Source organism: Balaenoptera borealis, assembly GCF_965194805.1.
Source record: "Balaenoptera borealis genome assembly, chromosome: 14".
NCBI lineage: Eukaryota > Metazoa > Chordata > Mammalia > Artiodactyla > Balaenopteridae > Balaenoptera > Balaenoptera borealis.
The window spans coordinates 51482734-51508393 of NC_138875.1; the positions used below are offsets into that span (position 1 = coordinate 51482734).

Genomic DNA, 25660 nt, shown 5'->3' on the forward strand with positions numbered 1-25660 from the left:
GGCATGGACACATATATATACATATATATGGTATATATATATGTATATATATATATATGGTCTTTATATTTATCTGTTTGGTTCCAACTGCTCAATTAATGTTCTTGGAGATGAAAACTATTGTGCATTGAACACAGTGGCCCTTGAGGACTTAAGTGTGTTGGGTTTAGAGGTAACCTGTGTGGTGCAAATAACGATGACGTGTAGGTCCCTGGTGACCCCCAGAATTCCCTGAGCCAGGTCAGTCTGGAAGAATAGCCAAAGAGAGGCCCTGACCTCACCCCGCGTGTTTTGGAAGCTGGAAGAGAGTGCCCGGCAGTGCTGTGGAACTGACGCTTAGAGCAGACTTCTTCCTCGGTTCATCTGTAATCCATTTTGCAATATCAGAATATTTGTCTCCTGAAGATGTACCTGCCATTGTTTTCTTTAGTTGGCTCTCTAGACGCATAGCATTTGCACACTTTGGTAGTCTCTAAAATTCATGTCTATTAAGAAGGTGAGGGATTTCCCTGGCAGTCCAGTGCTTAGGAGTCCACGCTTCCACTGCAGCGGTCATGGGTTTGATCCCTGGTCGGGGAAGTAAGATCCTGCATGTGCACAGGGCAGCCAAAAAAAAAAAAAAGAGAGTTTTCCTATTCTAGCCCAGTTTCCTCATCCAGACCTTGTTACATCTTAACATTTCTGGAACCCAGCAGCCTCCACACTGGTCACTTACCTGAACAAGGAATACAGTCTGTTCAAATATAGCCCCATCCTAGGCTGGAAGTTTATATACAAGGATTTTGTTTTGTTTTGTTTGCAAGCATATAAATCAAATGTAATGTAACCAAATATCTTTTAAAACCAGCCTGTCTCTCTCTCTCAGTCAGGTACAACTGCCCTGTTCTTTGCTGCTCAACAAGGACATAATGATGTTGTGAGATTTCTCTTTGAATTTGGAGCATCCACTGAATTTAGGACCAAAGTAAGAGAATTTTCTTGATTTTATACCTTGTTGAAGAATTTCAGCAGTCATGAGTTTTCATTTCTCTTCATCTATAGTATGAATTTTTGCTTTGCTTTTTACAAGATTTTCAAGCCTAAGAAGGTGGGTTTCACAAGGTTAAATTGTAATGATTCAGGGGTAGTCCTAGGAATCCAATTCAAAACATGACATTTTTACTTTGGGCTCACAATTGGAGAACTCAGGGTGGGAGGAATTGCTTAGATTCTTTCTTGTGCTGGTAACTTTCTACTCTGGGACACTGAATTTTGTTATCCGGATGGATACAGTAGCAGGTGCTTTATAACTTGCCCTGTTTTCATATGCTTTTTTCTGCTTCAAGGTTAATCCCAGTGCTATGATAGGAATTGTTGGAAGTATTAAGCCAATCCTAGTGAATCTGAGAGATTTCTAAGCAGGGTTTGGCAGGCAGTTTACTTTCTGAAATGTCCTCACTGAAATATATAACATATGATTACAGTTTATATAGTTGGGCAAGGAATTGTGGTTCTTGCTTTGAAGAAGTCATTCATTCTTCATGTTTGACATGTGGATAAGAAAACTGAGGCTGCAGAAAGATAAATTTTGTGTTCACAGCATGACTTTTCATGATAATGTTTTGTAGTAGAAGAATTTGAACTGCCAGCACATTGTAATTGAAAACTTATTTCTGTCATAAAAAATTACTTCAGTCATAAAAAATTCCTGAAAATTTGCCCTAGTTGGAAACTTTTAGGTTTTCTTAATTCATTGTATGTGATATTTTGATATCAAGGGAGTTTCCAGTGGAGTTTTTTTTCCTGTTAAAACACTATTAAGTAGATCTGAATTTCAGAAAGGGTTTCTGTCTTTTCTAAAACCTACTGTTGGACTGTGTACATGCCTCCAGACATGCTGAATATAATATACAGTAATCCAAAATACATGTGTACACATATTTTATATTAAATATTATTTTATTTTTAATTATAAAAGTGATAGGGCTTCCCTGGTGCCGCAGTGGTTGAGAATCTGCCTGCCAATGCAGGGGACACGGGTTTGAGCCCTGGTATGGGAGGATCCCACATGCTGCGGAACAACTGGGCCCGTGAGCCACAACTACTGAGCCTGCGCATCTGGAGCTCTGCAACAAGAGAGGCCACAACAGTGAAAGGCCCGCGCACCGCGATGAAGAGTGGCCCCCGCTCACCTCAACTAGAGAAAGCCCTCGCGCAGAAACGAAGACCCAACACAACCAAAAATTAATTAATTAATTAATTAATTAATTAAAAAAAGTGATACAACTAAAAATAAAAAGTAAAGTTCTACAAACCTGACTCAACTCTGAACTACGTCAAATGATCGTGTGTGACCACATGGCTGCTTCATTCTTCTTGGCTAACAAGTTAATGCTGGCCTTTGTACATGAGCCAGTTTGTGCTGTCCCAGAAATCCATGGAACATGGGGCCTAGGGCGAGCAGTTCCACATGTTTCCATTAGGTCAACTGCAGGTGGCCAAGAGTTTTCCATGGGAAGAAGACAGTGTCAGGAGGCTTTGAGTTTTAATATGATCCTGTCATCAAAACTGACTTTGTGTCAACAACTGTTCTCATTGTAATTGAACCTATGTCCCCAAAAATGTGTTTTTTTAAATAAAAGGTATCAGCTCTTCTATGACCATCATCATGTTTTATCTATTGTCTAAACCCATTAGGCAAAGAGCTGGGAAGATTGACACAACAAAACTTGGACACGGTGCTCGTTGCTGCTAATAGCTTAATAAGCAACTTCTTAATGCCCACCCACCTCCACCTCCACCCACACCCACCAGCCTCAGCCCTCCAGTCTCTCTCCTCCATTCCCCACCCTTCAAAACGCAGCTCTTCCCACCACACAGCCGGGCCCTTGCTGAAGCCTTACTCAGCCATGTGCTTCCCCCAGCACCTTGCCTGCCTGTGAGTGCAGGACCACGTGCAGCAGTGTTTCTCCAAGGGAGGCCTACCTGCCTCCTGCACCTCCCTGTCACCTCACATGGCTGGTCAAATGCCTCTTTCTGGGCCTCACTCCAGACCTACTGAATCTGAGGGTGGGGCTGCGAGGGTAGCCACTTTGAATAAACACTCTATGCCCAAATTTAGAAACCACACTATCTTTTATTTATGACTCGTATTTTAGGACCAGATTCCACGTTCTTGGATTGTTTACAGTTAGCTCAAATGTCCACATACCCGTTCACAGAGCCAAACAAACAACACAACAATCCTAGATGGGAAAAGAGAAAGCTTCAGCCCAGCACCTGAGAAAAACCATTAAGGGCTTCACGGACTTCCCTGGTGGCGCTGTGGTTAAGAATCCGCCTGCCAATGCAGGAGACACCAGTTCGAGCTCTGGTCCGGGAAGATTCCACATGCCGCAGAGCAACTAAGCCTGTGCGCCACAACTACTGAGCCTGCGCTCTAGAGCCCACGAGCCACAAGTACTGAGCCCGCGTGCCGCAGCTACTGAAGCCTGTGCACCTAGAGCCTGTGCTCCACAACAAGAGAAGCCACCGCAGTGAGAAGCCCGTGCACCGCAACGAAGAGTAGCCCCGCTCCCCGCAACTGGAGAAAGCCCACACGCAGCAATGAAGACCCAACGCAGCCAAAAAAAAAAAAAAAGAGAAAGGGTTTCAGTTGACCACAAACTCAATGAGTCAGTATTTGGTGTGGTTGGCGTAAAAGCTAATTCTAATTTAGGCGCAGAGATAAAAGTAGAGGAGATGGAACCAAGGAATGTCCCATCAGGCCGCATCTACTTTGCAGTGCTCTGTTGAGTCCTAGCACCCACATCTTAAAAGAGGTCTGGACAAATTGGCACATGTTCAAAGGAAAATGCAAAGTAGGAGAGTGAGAAGCACATGGATTAGGCTGCAGTTATCCCCGCTTTCAGTGCATGCAGATCTCGTCCCGTGAAGGCAGGGGCCCAAGAGGGCTACTCCCTAAAAACACCTTAATCTCAGAGACCTACAACTGGGTGGACCCACAGGGAGAAGCCAATGTTTGCCAGTTGGGTCTCTGGTGTGAAACCACAGGAAATGATTGTGGTGATTCCAACACACAATTGATTGGTACAGACTTTCTGTTCTGTTTCCTTTATTGAGAGGCAAAGAGATGATTCTGCGTTTGACATGAGAAATTTCTAAATTAATTGTAATAACTTAGCAAATAGCTATAATATATCTCAAGCAAGTCACCCCAGTATACAACATAATGATGTCTTTAAGATGAACTCTGTCATGATTATAAAGAAAAAGTAAAAGAGATAAAAGAGGAAAAGTGAGTTTGTTATTATGTATGGGAAATTCTTTTCCAAAGTTCTCACCATGTGAAGAGCATCTGCTCGTGAAATTTGTGCTCTCACTGTTTTTAACGCGTTTATACTTCTTATGACCGCAGGACGGGGGCACTGCCCTGCTGGCCGCCAGTCAGTATGGGCACATGAAGGTGGTGGAGACCTTGCTGAAGCACGGAGCCAACATCCACGACCAACTTTATGTGAGTGTGTTTCAAGGGGGCTCTCGGGGGACACTTGCTCATTCCCTCATCACACATAGCATTGCAGTCTATGCCAGAAGTGGCATCTGATACAAATTACTACAGTTATCAGAGAACTTCAGGGGAGTTGTAAACAGTGTAGAATGATAGAGAAATTAAGAAAGTTGGTGATTAAGATAAGACCAGTGGATTTAGGCATTAGGATATATGTATTAAAAGAGCAAAACATTCAGAGGTCACCAAAGAGACCAGTACTGAAGTCAGAATGTCAAGGGTTAAGAGAACGGGAGGTCAATGAGTGATAGTAGAAGGACAGCACTCACCTGAGAAGTATTAAAACAAGAAAGAGAGAAAGTTGATGCAAGATAGAAGTTTCACTCATTAGTTATATGCTCCTTTCCTTCTCGACAACCATAGACAATATAAATGCATTTATGTTTTACCGGCATCATAATCAAAGATGTCATTAAAGATGTCAATCTACTATATCATTAAATTTTTTTTCCAGGACCAAAAGTATTATGACATTTAAATAAAAATGTTCCTGACAACTTTATCCACCCTTCCAAAGTTCAATACCTATGAAATGAGTGATGGGGGAGGGTCCTCTTGTAACAACCCTGTTGAGGACTTGCTCCAGAATTTCTTGTCTGATCATCTCATGGATCTGAAAGGAACAGAAGAACCAATAAAGTATTCCTTGGTGACCTTCAGCTTACAATTGTATCAATGCATGTTAGGCAGAATAAAGAACAGTTTGAATATGGGTAAAAGAAAAAAAAAAGTGACATCTGAGACATCAAAGGAAAAAGATAGAGTTAACCATGTGAGCTTTTTCTATGTAGAAACCCATAATCTTATTTACCCATCTTTGCTCTGCCCTTTTAAATCTCTTGCACATATGATATATTTCATGTACCTATGTAATTAAGAGCGTCAAAAATAATGGGATACATACTTATTTGTAACATGACAAGCCCAGTGTATGGACTTGCTGAAAACCAAAACAAGTCCTCCTGTTGTAGAGTTATTTGGGAGGAAGAACACAAAAAAGGAGAAATCAAGTTATTTGGAAGAGAAGTGAGGATGGGTGAATGAAGACCTCTGAAATACATGCACGCCATTGACCCTGAAAGGCATCCACTGCCAGTGTGGGTCTGTTTGCAGCTAACTGGCAATTAGCACATTACCCAAACATTTTTAATGGTCACTCTAATTCCGTAGAATTTATGGCAAATGTTATTCTGGTTTTGGAGGAAAAACTAAAATATGGGGAGATGAAGTGACTTGACAGTCTCATGGTGAGGAGTGGAAGAATTCCTGCTTCCAGTTGTCTAGGAACCATATTTTAGGCTATTGTACCACTAGACATGAGCCCTATGCCCAGGGGTGCTATACTTTCATAGACGTGTAATGAGATGTGTAGGTGTGAACTTTTCCATTTGAACACCCTTTCCAGAGTTTACACAGATACCTCTGACAAATCACCAGCCTCTTTGAAATCCATAGAAACTAGCCTTAGGCTTTGCACTTCAAAATCTGTTACCACTCTTTGAACCTGTAGCATTCCTGGTTCAATGACTAAACTACTTGACTGTGGTCTGAAGGAGTGATTCTCAACTCTGGCTGTCCATTAGAACCAGGGAGCATTAAAAAAAATTCCACTTCCTGGGCCCACTCCTGACCAACTAAGCTGGAGTCTCTGATGGCAGCTTGGGCAACAGGTGGTTCTGACATGTGGCCACATCTGAGAAACAGGGGTCTGCAGCTCTGTATTTCTTCAACTGTATATAGTGAAGTTGTATCTGAGAGTGTGTATGAGTATATGTATGTGCAGGTTGAATAGGAAGAGCCCCTGTCTTTGGAAAAGGAAAATGGGTTATGATTTTCGTAACATTACCATTAATAGTCAGCAGTCCAAATTGACTGTGGGTATAGATTTTGTACTGTTAGATAACATTCTTCCATAAGGCTCCTTGAAGCAACACTTAATTTTAGAAATGTAGAGTTTGGGGAGATCCCATTCCCATGGTAAATTCCTCTCTGTTATAAGGTAACCTAGAAATTTCATGCACCAGAACTTCCATTTTGTATTAAGACTTTTACCCTTACCTAAACAGTCCAAATATAAATGTTTCCATTAAAAACAGTTGAAATACAGGGTAGGGGGCAGGGAGTGTCAATGATTCTTGAAAACTTCTAGGAACAGAAATGTGTAACGCACAGTAAAAAAAAAATCCAATGCATGGAGATCCGATTTGGAAAATTCCTAAGAGTTATCAGCTGCTAAGGGTAGGGAAGACTTTCTGTGGCAACACAGTAAGGAACAGCTGAAAATTGTATCCCCATATCAAACATTTGCTTAAAAATCTGTACAGGCTGAGACTTCCCTGGCGGTCCAGTGGTTAAGACTCCGAGCTTCCACTGCATGGGTGAGGGTTTGATCCCTGGTCAGGGAACTAGGACCCCACATGCCGAGTGGCTCGGCCAAAAACAAAGAAAGAATCTGTACAGGCTGATTACTTTTTTAATGATTGCGTTGAGGGCAGTCTGGCGGCTCAGCTGACACCCACTGGAAATTCAGCACCCTCTGCCTGGTTGGACTTGTAGGGAAGGTGCTTTGATCCTGTGGTTAGTGTTCCTGACATGAGGGGTGGTAATTAGCTGGGTTAACTAGTTTTCCACTTAGGTCTGAAAGTAATGAGGCTCACTCTGTCCTGTGAATGCTGTGTGAAGTAAGCACCTGGACAGGAGGCGTGCTCTCGACTGTACTTGCTGAAATTAACCAATGATACGTCTTCAAGAAAAAAGAAACGCCCAGAAGATGTACAGGCCCCGTTAAAAAGAAAACTAAAGAAAATTGGAAACAAGCACTTGCTTTGGGCTTTTTATGCACGACTGCTTAGTCGTCTGTATAGGTATCGTTGGCGCCTGCTGGGCTGGCACAGAGAGAATTCATGGACATTCTTACCAGGGTGGGAATTTTGGAAGCATCTTGTGTTTTAAAGCTTAGAGGAACTGCATGTTGGGAGAACATGGATAAGGGAGCACGAAAGAGAAAGGAGTAGGGAATATCTAATTAAAAGGACACTTTTCATTCCCAATTCATTAAAGCACACAAAATAGATTTGAGGGATTTCTTTTTTGTTTTTTATTAACAGATTTTATTTTGTTTTTTGTTTTTTAATGAACACTTAGCGCTTAGTGACAAAAGGACTGCAATGGAAAATTGTGTTAAATGTGTATTTTTTTTTTTTTAAACAGACATTTCTTTCTTTTTTATTTATTTATTTATTTATTTTTGCGTGTTGGGTCTTCGTTTCTGTGCAAGGGCTTTCTCCAGTTGCGGCGAGCGGGGGCCACTCTTCATCGCGGTGCGCGGGCCTCTCACTATCGCGGCCTCTCTTGTTGCGGAGCACAGGCTCCAGACGCGCAGGCTCAGTAGTTGTGGCTCACGGGCCTAGTTGCTCCGTGGCATGTGGGATCTTCCCAGACCAGGGCTCGAACCCGTGTCCCCTGCATTGGCAGGCAGATTCTCAACCACTGCGCCACCAGGGAAACCCCAATGTGTATGTTTTTTAAGTCTAAGTACAAGAGGGTGGACTCTGAGATCATGCAGCAAAAGCAGAAGGCAGCTAATGAGAAACCTATGCAGACACAGGAAAATGATGATTATTTGGAAAACCTGAGTTTTCCAACTAGATGTATCATAAGCTGTATGACCAAGATTTTACAGAGTGAACAGTCAATTACATATGTCATAACTCATCCTTATACAACTGTCTATTTTAAACCTTACCTTTCAGCCTGACTTAGTGTGATGTTTTAGAACTGTTCTTCAATGAAGAAAACGCCACACATGTTAAAAGGGGGGGAGGAGAGGAAATAAAAATCTAATTTCTTTTATAATAGATGTGAAAGATGACTTGTTAACACTTTCAATTTGCTCTCTGTCAGGATGGAGCCACCGCACTCTTCCTAGCTGCCCAAGGTGGTTATTTGGATGTGATTCGATTACTGTTGTCCTCAGGAGCAAAAGTCAACCAGCCCAGGCAGGTAATGTTTGCGCGTACTGCATCGGGCGGTAGGCGGGGCGGGCCTGCGGTCCTGCAGCAGCACCTGCCTAAGATAACCAGTCAGCCCTGGGCGTCTTTAAACCCTTTCGCCTCTGGGTAAAAGTTCATCTTTGATTAGGGTTTTCCCCCTTCTTTGCTTTGGGCTCACCCGAAAGCCTATGAAATCAGGCTGACACCACTATTCAGGATGTTTGGCGTGGGAGGTCAAGTACATACTCTGCCACCTCCTGTTCAAATAAATGATGGCTGTACTGGGGTCAGGAGAGTAGGCTAGCCTGGGACATAGGTAAATAGAGACGGGTCAGGTAGCCTTGCCCTTGCTCAGTCCCTCTGCTGATTTGCTGCCTTATCTCTTACCCACCACTTCTTGTGCTGAGCCAAAGAGGAGTCCATATTCTTGGAATCATTACTGGGTTCTGCATCTTCATGTCTCACGATTACAACACCATTGAGACTTCATTTACCAAAAGAAGATGTTATCTGGCAAATCAATTAACTGATACTTAAAGGAACAGGACTACAAGGTAATACAGGCCACATTTATGAATGGTAAAGAACCATCCAAATGGAAGGCATTATAATTAGCCTCTCATAACTATTTCTGCACTAATCCATTTGTTTTTAACGAAACATTTCATATTAAGGTAACATTACTTTAAAGGTAGTTTTCTAGGGAAAAGTCAAGCTGCTAACTTACCAATAAATGACATGCAGGCAGATTCCCACTGTCATGTGGCCTGATATGGGAAGACCTGTATGCTCGTTAGTGAATAGCTATAGGAACCTTAAGGTCGGCCTGAGTTCTTGGCCACAGGCTTCTTCAGACTTTAGAAATCCAAGTGCATAAGGAACCTGAGAAAAGAAAGCCTTTGGGCAAAGTGGATTGGAGGTCAGGAATCCTGAGTTTTAGATCCAACTCTACCACTAACTAGCTGTGGGGTTTTGAACAAGTAAATGAACCTCTCTGGACCTCTGTTATGTTATCTGAAAATTAGAAGGCTGGACAAAATGATCCTGATAATATCTTCAAGTTCCCAAATTTTGATAATTGTTTTATTCAATGTTCAATCTGTATTTCTTGAGCACGTGTCATGTGACAGACACTGCTATGAATATAAGATCATAATTTGAGAATTTTAAAGATGTTCTTAGGTTTGGATGGCCCCAGTAATACTCCTGGGAAAGGATGCTTTTAGAAAAAAATAGCACTTCCATACCTGCCAGTGTTGACATTTGGGAATTGGAATTTAGTATTTTCTTGTTGGTCCTTATTTTGAAATCATTGATTGATTCTGAATCAGAAGTTTCATTTTTGAAAATTAATGAAAGGAATTTATTTTAGATTGCTTAAGTTTGATTTGGAGGCCATTATTGAGGGTACCACTGTGAATTTAGAAATGAGAGATTATCAAGATGGTCAAGTCTCTCTGTACATCTGGCACTTCAAAAACTCTGGTTGTAAAGATGCATTATTTGTACACCTAAGGTGCTGTTTGTAAAACACCAAGTTGACATGAGAGATCATATTTCAAATGTTGCCTGAATTATGTCCATTTAACCCTAAATTGAGTCATGTGATGGCATTAAAGCCAAGAAGTTAAAGAGTAAGCCAGCAGTGCCGTGGTAGCCGCAACACACCGCAGCTGTATTTCATCCCTCAGGAGTGAGGATAACCTGGGCAAAGTGGGCAACCCAGCCTGGAATGGGAGGAGCCCACCCTTGGGTCAAGGAGCAAGTGACGTGCCTTTCCAACAACTGCATCTAATGCAACTGTTTGGAATTGTGAGTGTCCAGATCTGAAAAGATTGTTATTTAGGGAGAGGTATTTTATAAAATAAGAATTGCTTTAGGGGGGAAAAGCGATGAAATTTTTCCTTTTCATAGAGTGCAGTAACCCCTTTGTACCCTCACACCATAATCTTTTTACTACCACAAGCTTATAGTTAAAGGTGATCTAGCCAGGTCAGACTAGTCCAAGTTCTGTCTTCTGTAAAAGAGTAAACTTTGCAAGTTTAATTCCATTCCAAGAAAACAAGAAGTGTCAGAAATACAGCAAAAGTGATATCAACCCCTGCTAACTTTGTCACAAGTTATGAAGAGGTTAAAAAAAAAAGTCTAATTAAAAGTTTCCATTAAAATGGCCTGTACATGGTAGACGGTTATATAGGTAGGACATTTGGAAGCCAATGTTTTATTCTGAAATCTCAGCTGACACACTGAATCATTGTCAGAAAATTCTTGAATTTACAAAATAAGGACAAGGATATTTGCCTGGTTTAATTTCTTAATATTTTTAGATAAATCTGATTTCTAATTTTTGCTTCGCCATCCCAAGGATTCCTGACATTTTATGGTACACTGTGCCAGGATGTGAATGAAGCTGCATTGAAATTATTCAGCTAACATTTGATCTGAGCTTCAGGGAACCTGAACGGTAGTAGGAATGACTTTTCCTTGTAATTCTATCACTGAAGAACTAACTGAAAACCTTCTTAGTACTCTTCTAGAAGGAATCATATGCATAAAGCAAGCCATAGGCAGATTTTGGAATGACTAATTTCTTTTTTTTTCTTCTTTCTTTTTAATTTTTTATATCTGGAAAGACTAAATTACTGTTTTGAAACGTGAAAAATATCCCTTCTAAGCTGTCCTGAATAAAGAGGTCAAGAGTCACAGACATAATTGAAATCCACAGTCATTTAAAACTTCATTTTCAGTTCTTTCTATGTGTCCTCACCAATTAGAGTTGATATGACTCAAACCTTTTTAATCACTAGCTGAGATGGCTAATTAGTCTGTTTTCCTACCAACAAGATGCTTTGACGTATACTTTTCCCAACTCAACTCACGCAGCCCATTAACATGATGCTTTTATGGAGTGGCGAAGGTCGGGCTCTGTTTACCTGGGGCTGAGGTTGGCCTGTCATCACTCATCTCTGTCTAGTCCTCTTAATATACTGATCAGCGTTTCTTTGAAGCCTGACCGAAACGCCATCTCATAAAGTACCTTCTCTATCAGAAGCCTTGGTTTGGACTCGTATGCAGAGATGCTGGGACCCAGACAGTATCCTTTCTCCCAGGTTGTAAGCTTGGAGGGCAACCCAGTGGTGGGCAATGGGCAACACAGAGTCAGCAGATGGGTGCAGTATCCTGAGGGTTCCGAGAAGGGAGCAGACCACAGTAGGGAGACCCTGCTGCTTGCATGCCCTCTACTCTCAGAAAAGCCGTGTTGACCGCCAGAGGGCACCCCGTGGCCTGGGCAGAGTGCCCATAAGTCCTGGAAGGCCGCAGGGCATGGTGATCAGCGACTGGGAACTGGAAAAAGGCTCTGATACAGCGCGGGCTCCTGAGCAGGACAGGAGGATTCTAAGAGCCAGCTAGGAAGCCAGAGCCAGGTCTCGGGGCTGCGACTGCGGATGGGGGAAGTGAGCAACTTGGTAGTTACAGGGATATGGATAAGAAAAAGAAACACAGGCCCAGTTTTGCTTATGAACTGTATGACCTTGAACAAATCGCTTTCTCTCCCTGAATCTCATTTTTTTTCAACTGTAAAACCATGATAACAATGGTACCTTTGCTATAGGAATACTGTGAGAATTAAAAAAAATAAATAATCCCTGCAAAACTCTTCATGCAGTGGCCAGTATAAACCGAGTACCTAGTAAATGTTAGGTATGGTATTATCATTTCTATTCCATCCAGGCCTTCCTGGAATAGAAAACCCGTCAGAAATCAAGGCTGCTCTCTTTCCCTCGTAAGCCAAGTTGTCTCTGTCATCTCAAAGTCCCTTCTTTCCTCTCTTTCTCTCTCCCTACTCCTTTCCATTTTGATCAGCTTCCTCTGCCTTCGTATCTTGTATGCGTTCCCCAAGTTTACAGGTCAGACCCCCAGGCTCTTGGCGTAGCCATGTCACTGTCGCAGCTCATCCCTGCCCTCCAGGCCACAGTGGCCTGGCTGGCCTGCCCATCCTCAGTCTCATCACTTGTGGCTGGGAGAATGGTTCAGGGTGTGGGCAACGCAGGCATCTAGTGACATCTTTTACAGATTCATTTGCTGGACCAAGGACACAGAGTAGAGGGACCCAGTACTGAGAAATGGGCTCCAGGGCCGGTAGCAAAGGTGTCTCCATATTGAACCCCCTGTGTTACTGATGAGGTTCCTTATAATCTCTTGAACCCCCAACTTAGAATAGAATTGGTCCTCAGCACTTGCTGTCTGGCTCGAGCCTGCAGGTGAAGTAGCCTAAGTATAGGTACTGGAAGGCAGTAGAAGCAAAGAGCTAGTGCCACTTAATATACTTATTGCCATGGGAGAGAATGGCTTTATGGTTTATATTCTTTTCTCTAAATCATCTTTAGGAGCCTAAATAAGACCAAATAAAATTTAGTCTCTAATACAAGTCACATCATATACTCCATCTCATGCTGTGACCTCTCTATAAAAATATATTAGAGGAGACTTGAAAATATTATCTCAAATGGAATGAGGGAATAACAGAGCTGGAAGAAACTGCAAAAGTCCCCTATTTAACCATCCATCAGGTACTAGAAGCTGATTGGTAATCAGCCACTGTCAAACCTCTCCAGGCGTGGGGAACTCATTACTACCTCATCAGCTCATTCAGTCTTTAACCAGCCCTCCTTATCATTCCTTTCTTACATTGAGCCAGTGTACCACTTGGTATGCAAAATCAGTCTAAATTTTTTTCCGCTTGTCATGCACACAGATAGTAAACAACAGCTGTCATAACCCCGGTGAATCCCATCTTCTTCAAGCTAAATGTTCTATTTCTTTAAAAAAAAAAAGTGAGGCTGAGATTGTAACTTCTACTTCATGACAATTTCTTTGATTTAATATACTTTAAAACTGTATATTTTTGTCAAGAAGTATTTTAAAACTTACATAAATATTTTCAGATGTTCTTCCTACTCCGATTCTCTCCAAAGCTCTACAAAAAAGAAGCTAGATCGACTTAATTGCCCTCATTTTTATTATGAAGCCATCTTCACAATGAAGATTCTGACTATTGTAATAGAAGGAAAATATATGACAAAGCAGAAATTGAGGTGTACGGAAGAGGAAAACCTCTCCTCTTCACAAACTAGATAAACAACTGATAAGTAATTGGATCTGACAAGAGTTCTCTAATTCACATTCAACTTCCTGGGTTCAAAACTCAGCTTTGGAGAAGTAAGCACCAGCAAGGAAATACACAGGCTTCCCCCAAATCTCATTTTCCCAATCGTTCCTACCTGCTCTATCAGTTATCTCACAGGGTAACTGGGAGAATCAAATTAAATAAAGCACATGGAATGCTTTGTAGACAAAAGTACAAATTAAATTACTCACTGTTTTTCATGATAAATAATATTCAGATCCATTTTCTAAGCATCTGTTGGCCACTCCTCGTGCTTAGCACATTTCTGTATGTTTTCTCCTTCACAAATATCTCTGTGAGGCTAATGTTTTCGCAGAAAGGGACAATGAGGCAGAGGGATTTCCCTAAGTTCTCACAACCAGGAAGTGGTGACTTCTTTTTCCACCTACTGTGACTATTGCAATTAAGGTGATAACATTTGATAAAATATCGAAACATTACTGTTATGATATTAATAGTTGTTGCTAAATAGCACCTCTCAGCACTTTCCCACATGTTAGTGTCAATTAATAGAATTTAACTAAAAACAACCAAACCCTTGGAAAGCACAGGGAACAGCCTGCTGGATGCCTTTCCTCGCCTGCCCTCTGGCGGCGATGACAAAGAACAGATGAACCCAGAGCGGGCAGGAGGGGAAAGTGCATCCGCACCTGAGCCCAGGAAAATCCTCTGTGGAGCCCAGACTCTCTGTCTGGTCTCCCGGGGCCCTGCCCACAGCCCTTGGCCTGTAGCCAGCTGGATTTCCCCCAGATCATTCTAGGCTCCTGATTTGCCATCACCCCACCCAAAGGTCTTGGTCCTCTGTCCCGTTGCCAGGACAGCAGTGGGCAGTGACCCTGTGCCTGCTGCAGGTGGTACACTGGAGCTGAAATGATATCCTCCAGCAGAAAGTGAAACTTTAGCTTCTGTACCTGAATCATCTTGCTCTTCAGCCCGCAGTCCCACTGATGAATAATTCAGTCTTATCTGACTAAGGCAGTCTCTTTGGGTCCCATTACCTTAATTGCGTTTGAGGTTAAGGTTAGTCAGTTCTGGGTTCTCCCTCTTCCTGACCTTCTCTCCAGGTGACCCAAGTTCTCAGAGGTCAGACTATCACCCTGGCATTGGAGTTGGGGTGGGGATGCTCGTGTCTGCTCCTTGTGCTGGCTTGTCAGCCTCCCTGGTCCCTGAGCATCCTGCATTGGTCCCCGAAGGTGCAGCTGGTCCACCATATGCGGGCCCTGCCGTCATCTATGTCCCTGACGTCCCGTGGCCTTATCTCCCCAACCCCGGCTTACTCCAGGCCGCTGTTCAGCCAGCACTTCTGATTTCCCGCAGGCAGGCAGGCAGGGACTCTTGGGGGGATGTGGGCCTGGGGTATTGGGGGCGTGTCCAACATGGGTCCAGCCGGCTCCCACGGCCGTTTCTCTTCTACCTGTGAGGCACCAGCCAAGCGCAGAGCTCCTTAGGGGGCTTGCAGTGTTCCTGCGTTTCATTCCAAGTACAGGAGAAAATCCTTTTTTCGTATCTGGAATTCACTCTAATTTATCTGGGTGTTTCTAGCACCCTAGCTTACCCAACCCAGATTCAACCCAGAGCAGGAGGAAAACATAGACACTCATGACCCTGCCTCCCCCATCGCTCTCTAGTGCCTCCCTTCTGCACTAGAAGAGTTTTCTAGTTTCCTTTCTGTCCAGCAGGAACCACCCTCCTTCCTGTCAACTCCTTCTCTGTCCCTTGGATGTTTCACCTCTTCTTCTCTGGAGCAACATACCTCAGCTTCATGGCCCAGTGTTCACAGAAAAAGGGTCACTGGGCACATAATACACAGCAAGTTTTACCAAAACTATCAATCTGCTGTAGCTGGGCACTGTGCAGCAGCCCCCAGAAGACACAGTATCACATCCTGCATAAAATTATGGTGCCTGAGAATGACATGGCTTGGGGGGATTCTGGACGCAAGAGCAGAGTGGGAGCAATGTCTTTAGCTTTCTGACCCTCAGACCGGCCTCAGAGGAAGTCGCCCCCTCTCCTGTAGGAATGAGGGGGCCCCACGAAGCAGGGTGTGTTGTGAGAACCCACCCGTAAAGCAAACAGGCAGAGTCTGGGCAAAAATCAGGACAGGCTGGCCTCTCCCCGGGTTTGTCGAATTTGGTTCTGCTTGGTATACCTGCAACACAGCCGCTTCCCACGCGTGTCCCCTGGAGCCCCGCGGCACTCTCGGCCGTGAAAGGTCCTGCCGTGCAATGGCTTTTATAAGCCAAGATCTGAACCCAAGTAGTCCGGGCACTGCCAAATGCCAGCGTACTTACGTGGGTTAGAATCACCCTCGTCGTGGGCCGTTGGGAGCCCTCCCGGGGGCGTAACCCGCCGGTCCGTGGATGCTGAGTCCTCTCCCCGCAGGACGGCACGGCGCCGCTGTGGATCGCGTCGCAGATGGGCCACAGCGAGGTGGTACGGGTCATGCTGCTGCGCGGAGCCGACCGCGACGCCGCCCGCCACGTGAGTGCGAGGACCGCCGCGCGCGCGGGCTCGGATGGGGACGCCTTCCACTGAAGCCTTCACCTCCGAGTTTAACTCAGCCGAAACGTGCGGAGGAGACGCAGCTTTATTCTGTCTCTTCCTCACCGGGGTTGTCTCCCAACCTCCTCCTGCTCTTCAGCAGGAAAACAAGGGAAAGGTCTGAATCCGTTGAAACCTAGCAACTGCTGCTCAGTCCCTCTAAGGGGAAAATGTTGAATTCCTTGAGATCCTCCTCCCCCTGGGCTGACCTCTGGATGACCCGGGAGGACCAGGTAGGAGTCTCAGGCCTCGGCTGCCCTTGGGGATGTGTCCCCCAGCGGCTGCTGGTCTGCCTGGCGCTGCGCCTCCTGTTGGCCTCCAGGCCACAGTGCAGCTGGCTCGAGGGGTCTGTGGTTTGGGGTCCTCAGTGCCCCGGCTCCCCGAGCTGCAGACCCCCACACCACATCCCCCATCGGCCTCCACTTAGCCTCTGTTGGGGTCACTTCATTTTTTTTTTTTTTTTTTTTTTACAGTATCTGGCCTTTTTGCCCTTAATATTACCCTTGCCTGTGTGACCCCGTCCACTCTCCAAGTCTGAGCCCACAAAGGGGGAAACCAAAAGACACATTCCTGACCACTTCTCTGTCCTCTCTCCCACTCTCTCTTTTTTCTTTCCCACAATCTCTGAAGTCAGAAAGGAAAAACCCTCTATTCTCATCTTCCTCCTGATTCCAGCTAAACCTTTAGAGCAGCCTGGGGTGTTTCCTTTACTACAGGAGAACTCTGTGAGCAAAATCCTCCAAATACAGAAATTGATGCGTGAAAGTAGGAGAAAGGGGGAATTGGAAAAATCTCTTCTCAGGCCAGAAAAGGATGACAGAGCTTAATATTAATTTTTGAACTTGTCTTTGCATTCTTTTTTAACAGATTTCAATCTATCCCCTTCCTACTCTCCCCCCATCACCACTACCACAGGCAGGCAGGTACCCAGGAGAGACTAGAGCAAGGCTGTATACACGGGAAGGCAAAAAGAAAAGCAATTTAAAATTTTAAAACAGTAGATACAGTTCAACAATTATTTAAATCATTAAAAACAGTTCAACTGGGAATTCCCTGGCGGTCCAGAGGTTAGGACTCCGCACTTTTACTGCCGAGGGTGCAGGTTCAATCCTTGGCAGGAAACTAAGATCCCACAAGCCGCACAGTGAAAAAAACTTTAAAAAAAAAACAGTTCAACAATTAATTTCTAAGTCATGAACTGCAGAGAATGCCTCTTTAGTCCATCTATGTTCTAAAAATATCCTCCTGAAATTCCCCTTGTTCCTGTACCCAATATTCTAAGGGACTAGAAGACCATGAATTCCCAGATGGCAGGGATCGAAGATAATGTAATAAGTCACATATTTTGTCTGGTGTCCTTTCACGTAGAATTAACTGTTTAATATGCTCTAAAATGATTTTAGATTAAGAGACATTGCAGGCCTGTGCTTTAGTTTACACATTTTGCCTCCTTCTGACAAGCACATTCCCAGTTCTCAACCAACATTTTATTATTATCCAACACACACATATGTTAATAATCAACTTTTCTTTTTCTCTCTCTGTAAAGGATGGTACAACAGCATTACTGAAAGCAGCCAACAAAGGGTATAATGATGTTATAAAAGAGTTGCTGAAATTCTCACCCACCCTCGGTATTTTGAAGGTAAGACCTACGGAGAAAATTTTACCACCCTGTAAAAGAGAGAGGTTAGAAATTTAAGAAGTCCACACTGGGGACTGCAGTAGAATCTGGGTACCATTTGCATGGTTAGTTGTATTCCTGAGAGAACATGCCTACAACTTGTCCATGTTAGAGATTCCTGGGCACTGGTAGAAATGGGAAGGTAATAAAAAGAGTGAACCGGAGTCTGTAGGTACCTAGTTTTCTAGGGGGAAAAAAAAATTAAACAATTGTACTGAAATTGCTAAATTGGAAATCACCCATATTGATATATCATTGGAAGATTTGTGAAATCCTCCACAAATGAAACACGTGATTTGTGTCCCAGAAAACATGAGGGATAGGAACTCACATTCCTTCTCTTCATTATCTGGGGCAAAGAACCACATTGTTACCTTAGGTGGAATGAAATAAGCCTCAAACATCTGGACACGTCAGAGAATGTGTCATTCTGGAGAGCTGCATCTTCCAGAAAACAGAGCCCCAAAACTCCTTTTTTAAGTTGTAATCATTTTGGATTAAAATATTTCTCAACTAGAGTATCTACCAGAGGTTGGCAGTCTTTTTCAATAAAGGACCAGGTAGCAAATATTTTAGGCTTTGTGGGCCATACAGTCTGTGTTGGAACCGCTCCACTCAGCCATTGCAGAAAGCAAGCAGTCATAGAAAATACGGCAACAGCCAATTGTGGCCGCATCCAATCAGATTTATTTATGGATGTTGTATTTCTAAAATTTTATATTTTTACGTGTCACAAAATAGTCTTCTTTTTTAAATTTTTAAAATGCTGAGCTCATCAGGATGTAGAAAAACAAGTGGGGCAGGGGGAGGGGGGAGCTAGATTTGTGCTGCGGGCTGTAGTTTGCTGACTCCTGGTATATGCTCTAGTGTTTTGTTAAATAGAGGATACCAAACCTGTCCTAAACTTGGGACAGTAGTTTAGCACTTTTTTGGATTTATTGATGTATCTGAAGTCTACTTGCCCTTCGGATGCCTTCTGTCTGATCTTTATGTGTTTAGGCTCCGTTGTTGCTGTCAGCTGATACGGAGCTGCTGCTTGTGTGCCTTTCTCTCTTGCCCCAGTGAGCTAATTCTAATCTTCCATGAGCTTGCGAGTCAAAAAAGCTGTACTTTGTACTCGTAAAAATTGTTTGGAAAGTAAGAATAAAGTCTGTGAAAATAAATTCTCTATGAATAAAAGAAACTAGCTTCAGAAATGGACTTCGTAATATCTAGTCGTGTTGCAGACGGCTCTTTTTTGGTTTGGTTTTTCATTTATTTATTTATTTTTGGCTGTGTTGGGTCTTCGGTTCGTGCGAGGGCTTTCTCTAGTTGCGGCAAGCGGAGGCCACTCTTCATCACTGTGCGGGGACCTCTCTTCATCGCGGTGCGCGGGCCTTTCACTATTGCGGCCCCTCCAGTTACGGGGCACAGGCTCCAGACGCGCAGGCTCAGTAGTTGTGGCTCACGGGCCCAGCTGCTCCGTGGCATGTGGGATCTTCCCAGACCAGGGCTCGAACCTGTGTCCCCTGCATTAGGCAGATTCTCAACCACTACGCCACCAGGGAAGCCCATTGGCTTGGTTTTTTATTCTTAGCCACACTGCACTTTGGCAACACTGATAAGTCGGTTAAGATTTTGATAAGTGAAATATTACCAGATTACTGTATTGCCGCACATGGCAAACATGGTAAAGCAAACAGGGAAAATGGCTACTTTGCTGGAGTTTTTCTCTGGGTATGAAATTTAACGTGCCTACAAGATCAGAAAGTGTTTTACGTATATATATGAAGTAGTTAATTTGAAAACTAAGCTTGCATTTAGGTACTATTCACAGACATATTTACCTTCTAGAACAGATGTCTTGTGACTGCCCATCGTTCTTATATTGGGTTTGTTATATTCTCTTTTCCCCTTCCAGAATCCAGCTACATGCTTCACATAGATGCTTCCTTATGTCAATAACTATTTGCAGTAAATTCCATAAAATGTCAGCAACCTATCCACTAGACCGCTCAGTACCCAGAAATGCTTCAACTCAAGGCTGGGGTCGGAGGTGGTCCTCAACGCACCTACTCTTACTCTTAAGCCGTGTGGCTCCCAGTCGCTCTCCTGCCCACCTGCGCGTGTGGAGCGTGTACAGCTGGGTTGACAACTCGGCCCGTAGGTGAGCAGGCTGTTCCTCCAGCCTTGCAGAAGTGTGCTCACCAAAAGCACAAAGACCTTAAGGAAAAAAAATGTTTGACGTAGCATTGTTGTTTTTCCCACAGCAAGTTCTGATGCCTCTACAACAGACCAAGTGAGCATGAAGTCATGTACATGCTGGGCAGATGCCTTATTTCACTTGCAAAAGGTTATTGGCAATATTTATACTGACTGTACACAGTGTCCCTGAGGACACTGTACTAGGTGCCGATGTGACTTGGAAAAGGGAAGATAAGGATGAGCAAGGCTCTAGCATTACAGTCTCATCAGGCAGGCTGGTCCGTGAGGAAAGCCAAGCCGCGTGCTGATGCCTGTGAGCTCTCTCCTGACACACACTGTCCTTTTCTCCTAGAACGGGACCTCGGCACTCCACATGGCCGTGCTCAGCGGAAATATTAAGGCAGTCGCGCTGCTCCTGGAAGCAGGGGCAGACCCAGCCCTGAGAAACAAGGTACCGTCTTAGTCATCTTTTCCCTCCATCGGGCGCCTGTGCAAAGAGATAAGGCAGCGTCTGCTGAAGCCAAGACAGCATCTCTGGCTCCAGTCACTATCCTCATCCTTGGGCATAGTAAGGGCATAAAATGTTGTCATTATAGGTTATGAGTGAGCAGTACATTTGGACCCAGAGGAGTATACTAAAACCCCTATATTATCAATGATTTTCAGGTAACAGTGGGGTGGGGGTAGGGGGCAGTGGTTGTGGGGAGTAAGGTTATAAGTATTCTCTCATCAGAGAAGTGTCCTAAAAATGTCAGCGTTCCGGTAGTTTAATCACCATCCTCCGTGAGTTGGATACTGGTACCTTGAGAATTGCCTGTGCTCTATTTGGTGACCTCATGGGGAAAATGTTGCTTTTTATATTGTTAACAGGACTTTGCCCCACAGTTCCAAAACCAACCCATATTTTTTTAAATTGAAGTATAGTTGAGCAAAACCAACCCATATTTTTTTATAGCTCAAAATTTTTCTTAGTTTTCAATTAAGCCAAACTTGGAGGTGGGAGGATGCCCAGTAAAAAATGACTGTCATTGTATTTCCTCCTACTCAACATCTGCATAAGCAGTCACATGTAGAGACTGGGGGTGGGAGAGTAGCCTAGGAAAGGTCTAGAGGAAGCACACTGAAACTACTGACTTTTGAAGGAGGAAGTATGGTGGGGACTTATTAACAGGGGAGAGTATGAAAAGCAACTTTTACTTTATACTTATATAGTGTTTGAATTTTTATAAGCATCTATTACTGTGTTAGATTTGATTAATAATAAAACCAAAATCAGATAACATTTCATGATATTTTTAAAAGAAACCATTAAGAAGTGCAATTAGACAACATGCCAAGAGCCGCTTTTTCTCATTCCACTTAGCACGTGGAATTATTACTTCCCCTGTCCCTACCATTGAACTGCTTGAAGACAACACTTCTGTTTATTTCTTCCTGAGATACACGGGTTTGTCTTCCATTAGCTGGTCTGGCTGTGTGATAAGCCCGCTGAAATCACAATTGCTCTCTTCTCTTTGCACCTTGGACACAGATGTCCTAAAAAGATCAGTCTTCGTTGCTAAGCCCCCCGGTACTGAATTAAGGCAGTTTCTTTACATAGAAACTGAAAGATGCAATTCCTTGTGTGTCTCGTGGAATCTCAGCAATAATGGTTATGGGGAATTTCCAGTGACCAAAATGCTGGTCTTTGGAGTGTCTGTGTAGCTGCCTGTGTTGGAGTTTCATCCTGCTGAAGCCCTTGGAGAGCCGGGAGTAGCTGCCAGGAAGCTGCCCGCCTGCACGCCAGGCAGCCCGTAGAAGCCAAGGTCTTCAGAGGCAGCTGCAGAAGCAAGGGTGTTGGGATTCCAGCAGCCACTCAGGACTCTTGAGGGGGTATCCTTGACCTTTATTCATTCATCCAACAAACACTTATTGAGTGCCTGCTAGATGCCATGCACTGTGCTGTGAACATTGTCTCTGGGGAGATAATAGTGAAAGAGATTCACATAGTGTCTGTCTTCATGGGGCTCAGAGTTTACTGGGGAATAAAGATAATTAAACAGGCAATTGCAACACACAGTGACAAGGGCTGTCAGCAGGAAGTGAAGAATGCTATCGAAGGCTTCCTGGAGAGAGTCACTTCTCAGCTAGTACAGAAGCACCCTTCTGCTCTAGGGGCTCCAGGACTTCTGCGCTGGGGCAGATGCCAGAGGAGAGGGTACCCAATGGCCCAGTACCTCTCCCCACCCTGTAGCTATCCCCATGGGTGTGGGGATCCCATGTTCCTGATACCCCCAACTGAGGACTCAGAACACATCTTCTCCCAGGAGCAGTGGGGACAGAGAGTGGTGCGATGCTGTGGGTCGTGAGTATGGACCTATGGTCCTGCTCCATAATGAATAAGATGGCCTTTAGGGGCTAGCCTGGGCGCTAGCCATCGTAACCTGGGCAACTTGAGAATTCGGTGGGGACCCTCCTGAGAGAGGAGGAGTGAGACCAGGTTTTTAAAACTATATGGCTGACACACAGAACAGTGATGTGATTGACTGAAACAACACAGTTTGAGAGTATAAAGCTTATTTTAATGGTGATGGATATGGACATTCATGGAGATGGTCACCACACTGTAACTTAACAAGCTTGTAGACAGAGGTGCAGCTTCTTAGATCCACTCCTCTTCCTGACTGTAGAGGATCCTCTGGCTACCTGCCAGCCTGTCACCAAGGACCAGTAACCGATGCAAAACAGTTAGTTCTTCCTGAGGGTACTCTGAGACTGGATGGCGCTCAGGTCCGTTCTCCAGGGGCATTATTCTCAGCCCCAGGCATTAGGCCTGTACAACATCTGCTCCTGCAGGAACTAAGCTAATACTAGAATTAACCCCACAGAGGGGTCTCTGGTCTAAAGCAGCATCGAATAGCACCTCTTGTTAGAGTCAGTCCAGCACCAGCATCAAGGGTCCTTTGGGTGGGCAGGGGTGCAGCTGCGGGACATGCTGCACCGCAGGCCACTGTGGCAAACTCATCATTCCCAGCAAGTGAGGTCCCGGCCAGTAGGTGGGGGTCAGGGAGCAGGAGCCAGCCTAGAAGGTAGGGATTGCAGGAGCTTCACCTAAGATCAGGGTTTCAGATAGAGCAGCCGGGGTTCCACGTTTAACTGCAGGGAAAAAAGAAACTACATCCAAGTTCTCTCCCTGATTTGGTTGCCTTTCTACCCTTTAATTGCCTCCCCTGAATTCGCAAGAACATCCTTTTATTCATCTGTAACAACTGTTCTCAAAGTGTGGTCCGTGGACCCTTGGGGTGTCCTCAAAACCCTTTCAAGGGTTCTAATAGGTCGAAACAATATTCTTAATAATATAGAGACACTATTTGCCCTTTTTCACTGTGCTGACATTTGCCGTAATGGTGCAAAGGCAATGGCGGATGAAACTGTTGGCACCTTAACACACATCAAAGCAGGGTCACAAACTGTAGTGGCAAACGATTTTACAAACCTCTAAGTTATTTTACACGTTGTAGATTATTTTATAAAAATACCAGTTTTACCTAAGAATGTCTTTGATGAAGCAGTAAACAATTTTAATTTTATGAAACCTTGACCCTTGCTGTATGTCTTTTTACTCTGTAACAAAATTCGAAGTTTGCACCAAGCACTTCTGCTGTAGGCCGAAGCACATGGTTGTCTCAGGGAAAGCACTTGAGCAATTGTTTGAATTGCAAAGGGAGCCAGCCACTTTCTGAGGGGAGCTCCACTTTTACTTGAAAGAACGGACTTGTATCCATCACATGAGCCTGACAGCTTCCCGATACCTGTAGCTTTTCTGATGAATCAGTGATAATATTAATGAATGATGTGAGCTTTGAGGATTGTATAATGAAATGTGTCAACATTTGGAAGATCTGCATAACTCCGTGAGCTACTATTTTCTAAAGAGCCGGTACATGATGTTACAAACATGCATAGGTAAAAAATCCACCTGCAGATAGATAGACCTATGGATTTTAATGCAACAGAGTAGAAAAATTCATTGATGTGGTTTCAAATTCCACATGGCAATTTAGATTTAAGATAATTGATTGGATACAGAAGCAGATATAAGAATCCAATTGTCTTCTTTTAAGCTACACAGTAAAGAAATATGCAAAACTGTTAACAGTGCTACACTTCTAACTTTTTTGTTTTTGAAAATTTAGTTCTTTTTCATAAATATGTTATTTATGTTAACCTGTAATGGGTTTATTTTATTTTATTTTTTAAATTTATTTATTTATTTATTTATTTTTGGCTGTGTTGGGTCTTCGTTTCTGTGCGAGGGCTTTCTCTAGTTGCGGCAAGCGGGGGCCACTCTTCATTGCGGTGCGCGGGCCTCACACTATCGCGGCCTCTCTTGTTGTGGAGCACAGGCTCCAGATGCGCAGGCTCAGTAGTCGTGGCACACGGGCTTAGTTGCTCCGCGGCACGTGGGATCTTCCCAGACCAGGGCTCGAACCCATGTCCCCTGCATTGGCAGGCGGATTCTCAACCACTGCGCCACCAGGGAAGCCCCGGGTTTATTATTTTTAATGAATTAAAAAATATACTTAAATTTTTTTCAGTTTTCATTTTTAATTAGTTAGAAACAAAAGCTCTTTGGGGTCCTCAATAATTTTTAAGAGTGTACAAAAGTCCTGAGACTAAAAAGTTCGGGAACCATTGCCCTATAATGTCTATTTCTTAAGATAGGGACTCGCTCACAAAGTAAACACTTACAGAATGTGTCTCAGCAGCACTGTGGAAGGAAAGGACATAGAGTGAGGCTGGATCAGGTGGGGTGTCGGGCCACTGAAGCTGTTCTTCCCCATGTGTCTTATGCTCTGGATGTTTCCTAACTCTGCCTTCTCATCAAAAGATGAGTCTCAAGTCCCTAGCAGACAGACTGCCTTATATAATAAACTAATAAGTTATCAAATCTATTTATTGACAACATACTCGATAAGCTAGGCATTGTGCTGGAAATGAGGATACAGTGATTAATAAGATATGGACCCTGGCCTCCTGGAGATTATAGCCTAGTAAGGGATATGGCTAGATAGAAAAATAACTCTAAAAGACAAATATCATATGACATCACTTACATGTCAAATCTAAAATATGATACAAATGAACTTACTAATAAAACAGAAACAGACTCACAGACATAGAAAACAAACTTATGGTTACTAAAGGGGAAAGGGTGGGAAGGATAAATTAGGAGTTTGGGATTAGCAGGTATAAACTACAGATATTAGCAGATATAAGTATATAGTTTACTACTATAAACTATAAAATAAATAAACAATAAGATCCTACTGTAGAGCATGGGGAACCATATTCAATATCTTGTAATAAACCATAATGGAAAAGAACATGAAAAAGAATATATGTATATGTGTTTGTGTGTGTGTGTGTGTGTATCTGAATCACTGTGCTGTACCCCTGAAACTAACACAACACTGTAAATCAACTATACTCCAAAAAATTTTAAAAAGAAAAATAACTAACAATGAGATAAGAAAGTAACT

At 43.6% G+C, this 25660-nt stretch overlaps 1 protein-coding gene across 1 annotated transcript in view; it reads left to right on the top strand.

Moving 5' to 3' along the window:
- The window catches only part of ANKRD29 (ankyrin repeat domain 29), a 41001-nt gene that overhangs the window by 14702 nt on the left and 639 nt on the right, over positions 1-25660 (top strand). The window contains exons 6-11 of the mRNA XM_082355551.1: positions 866-964; positions 4397-4495; positions 8453-8551; positions 16112-16210; positions 17820-17915; positions 20491-20589. Of these exons, the coding sequence (XP_082211677.1) occupies positions 866-964; positions 4397-4495; positions 8453-8551; positions 16112-16210; positions 17820-17915; positions 20491-20589 (591 nt within the window). The remainder of the gene's footprint in view (positions 1-865; positions 965-4396; positions 4496-8452; positions 8552-16111; positions 16211-17819; positions 17916-20490; positions 20590-25660) is intronic.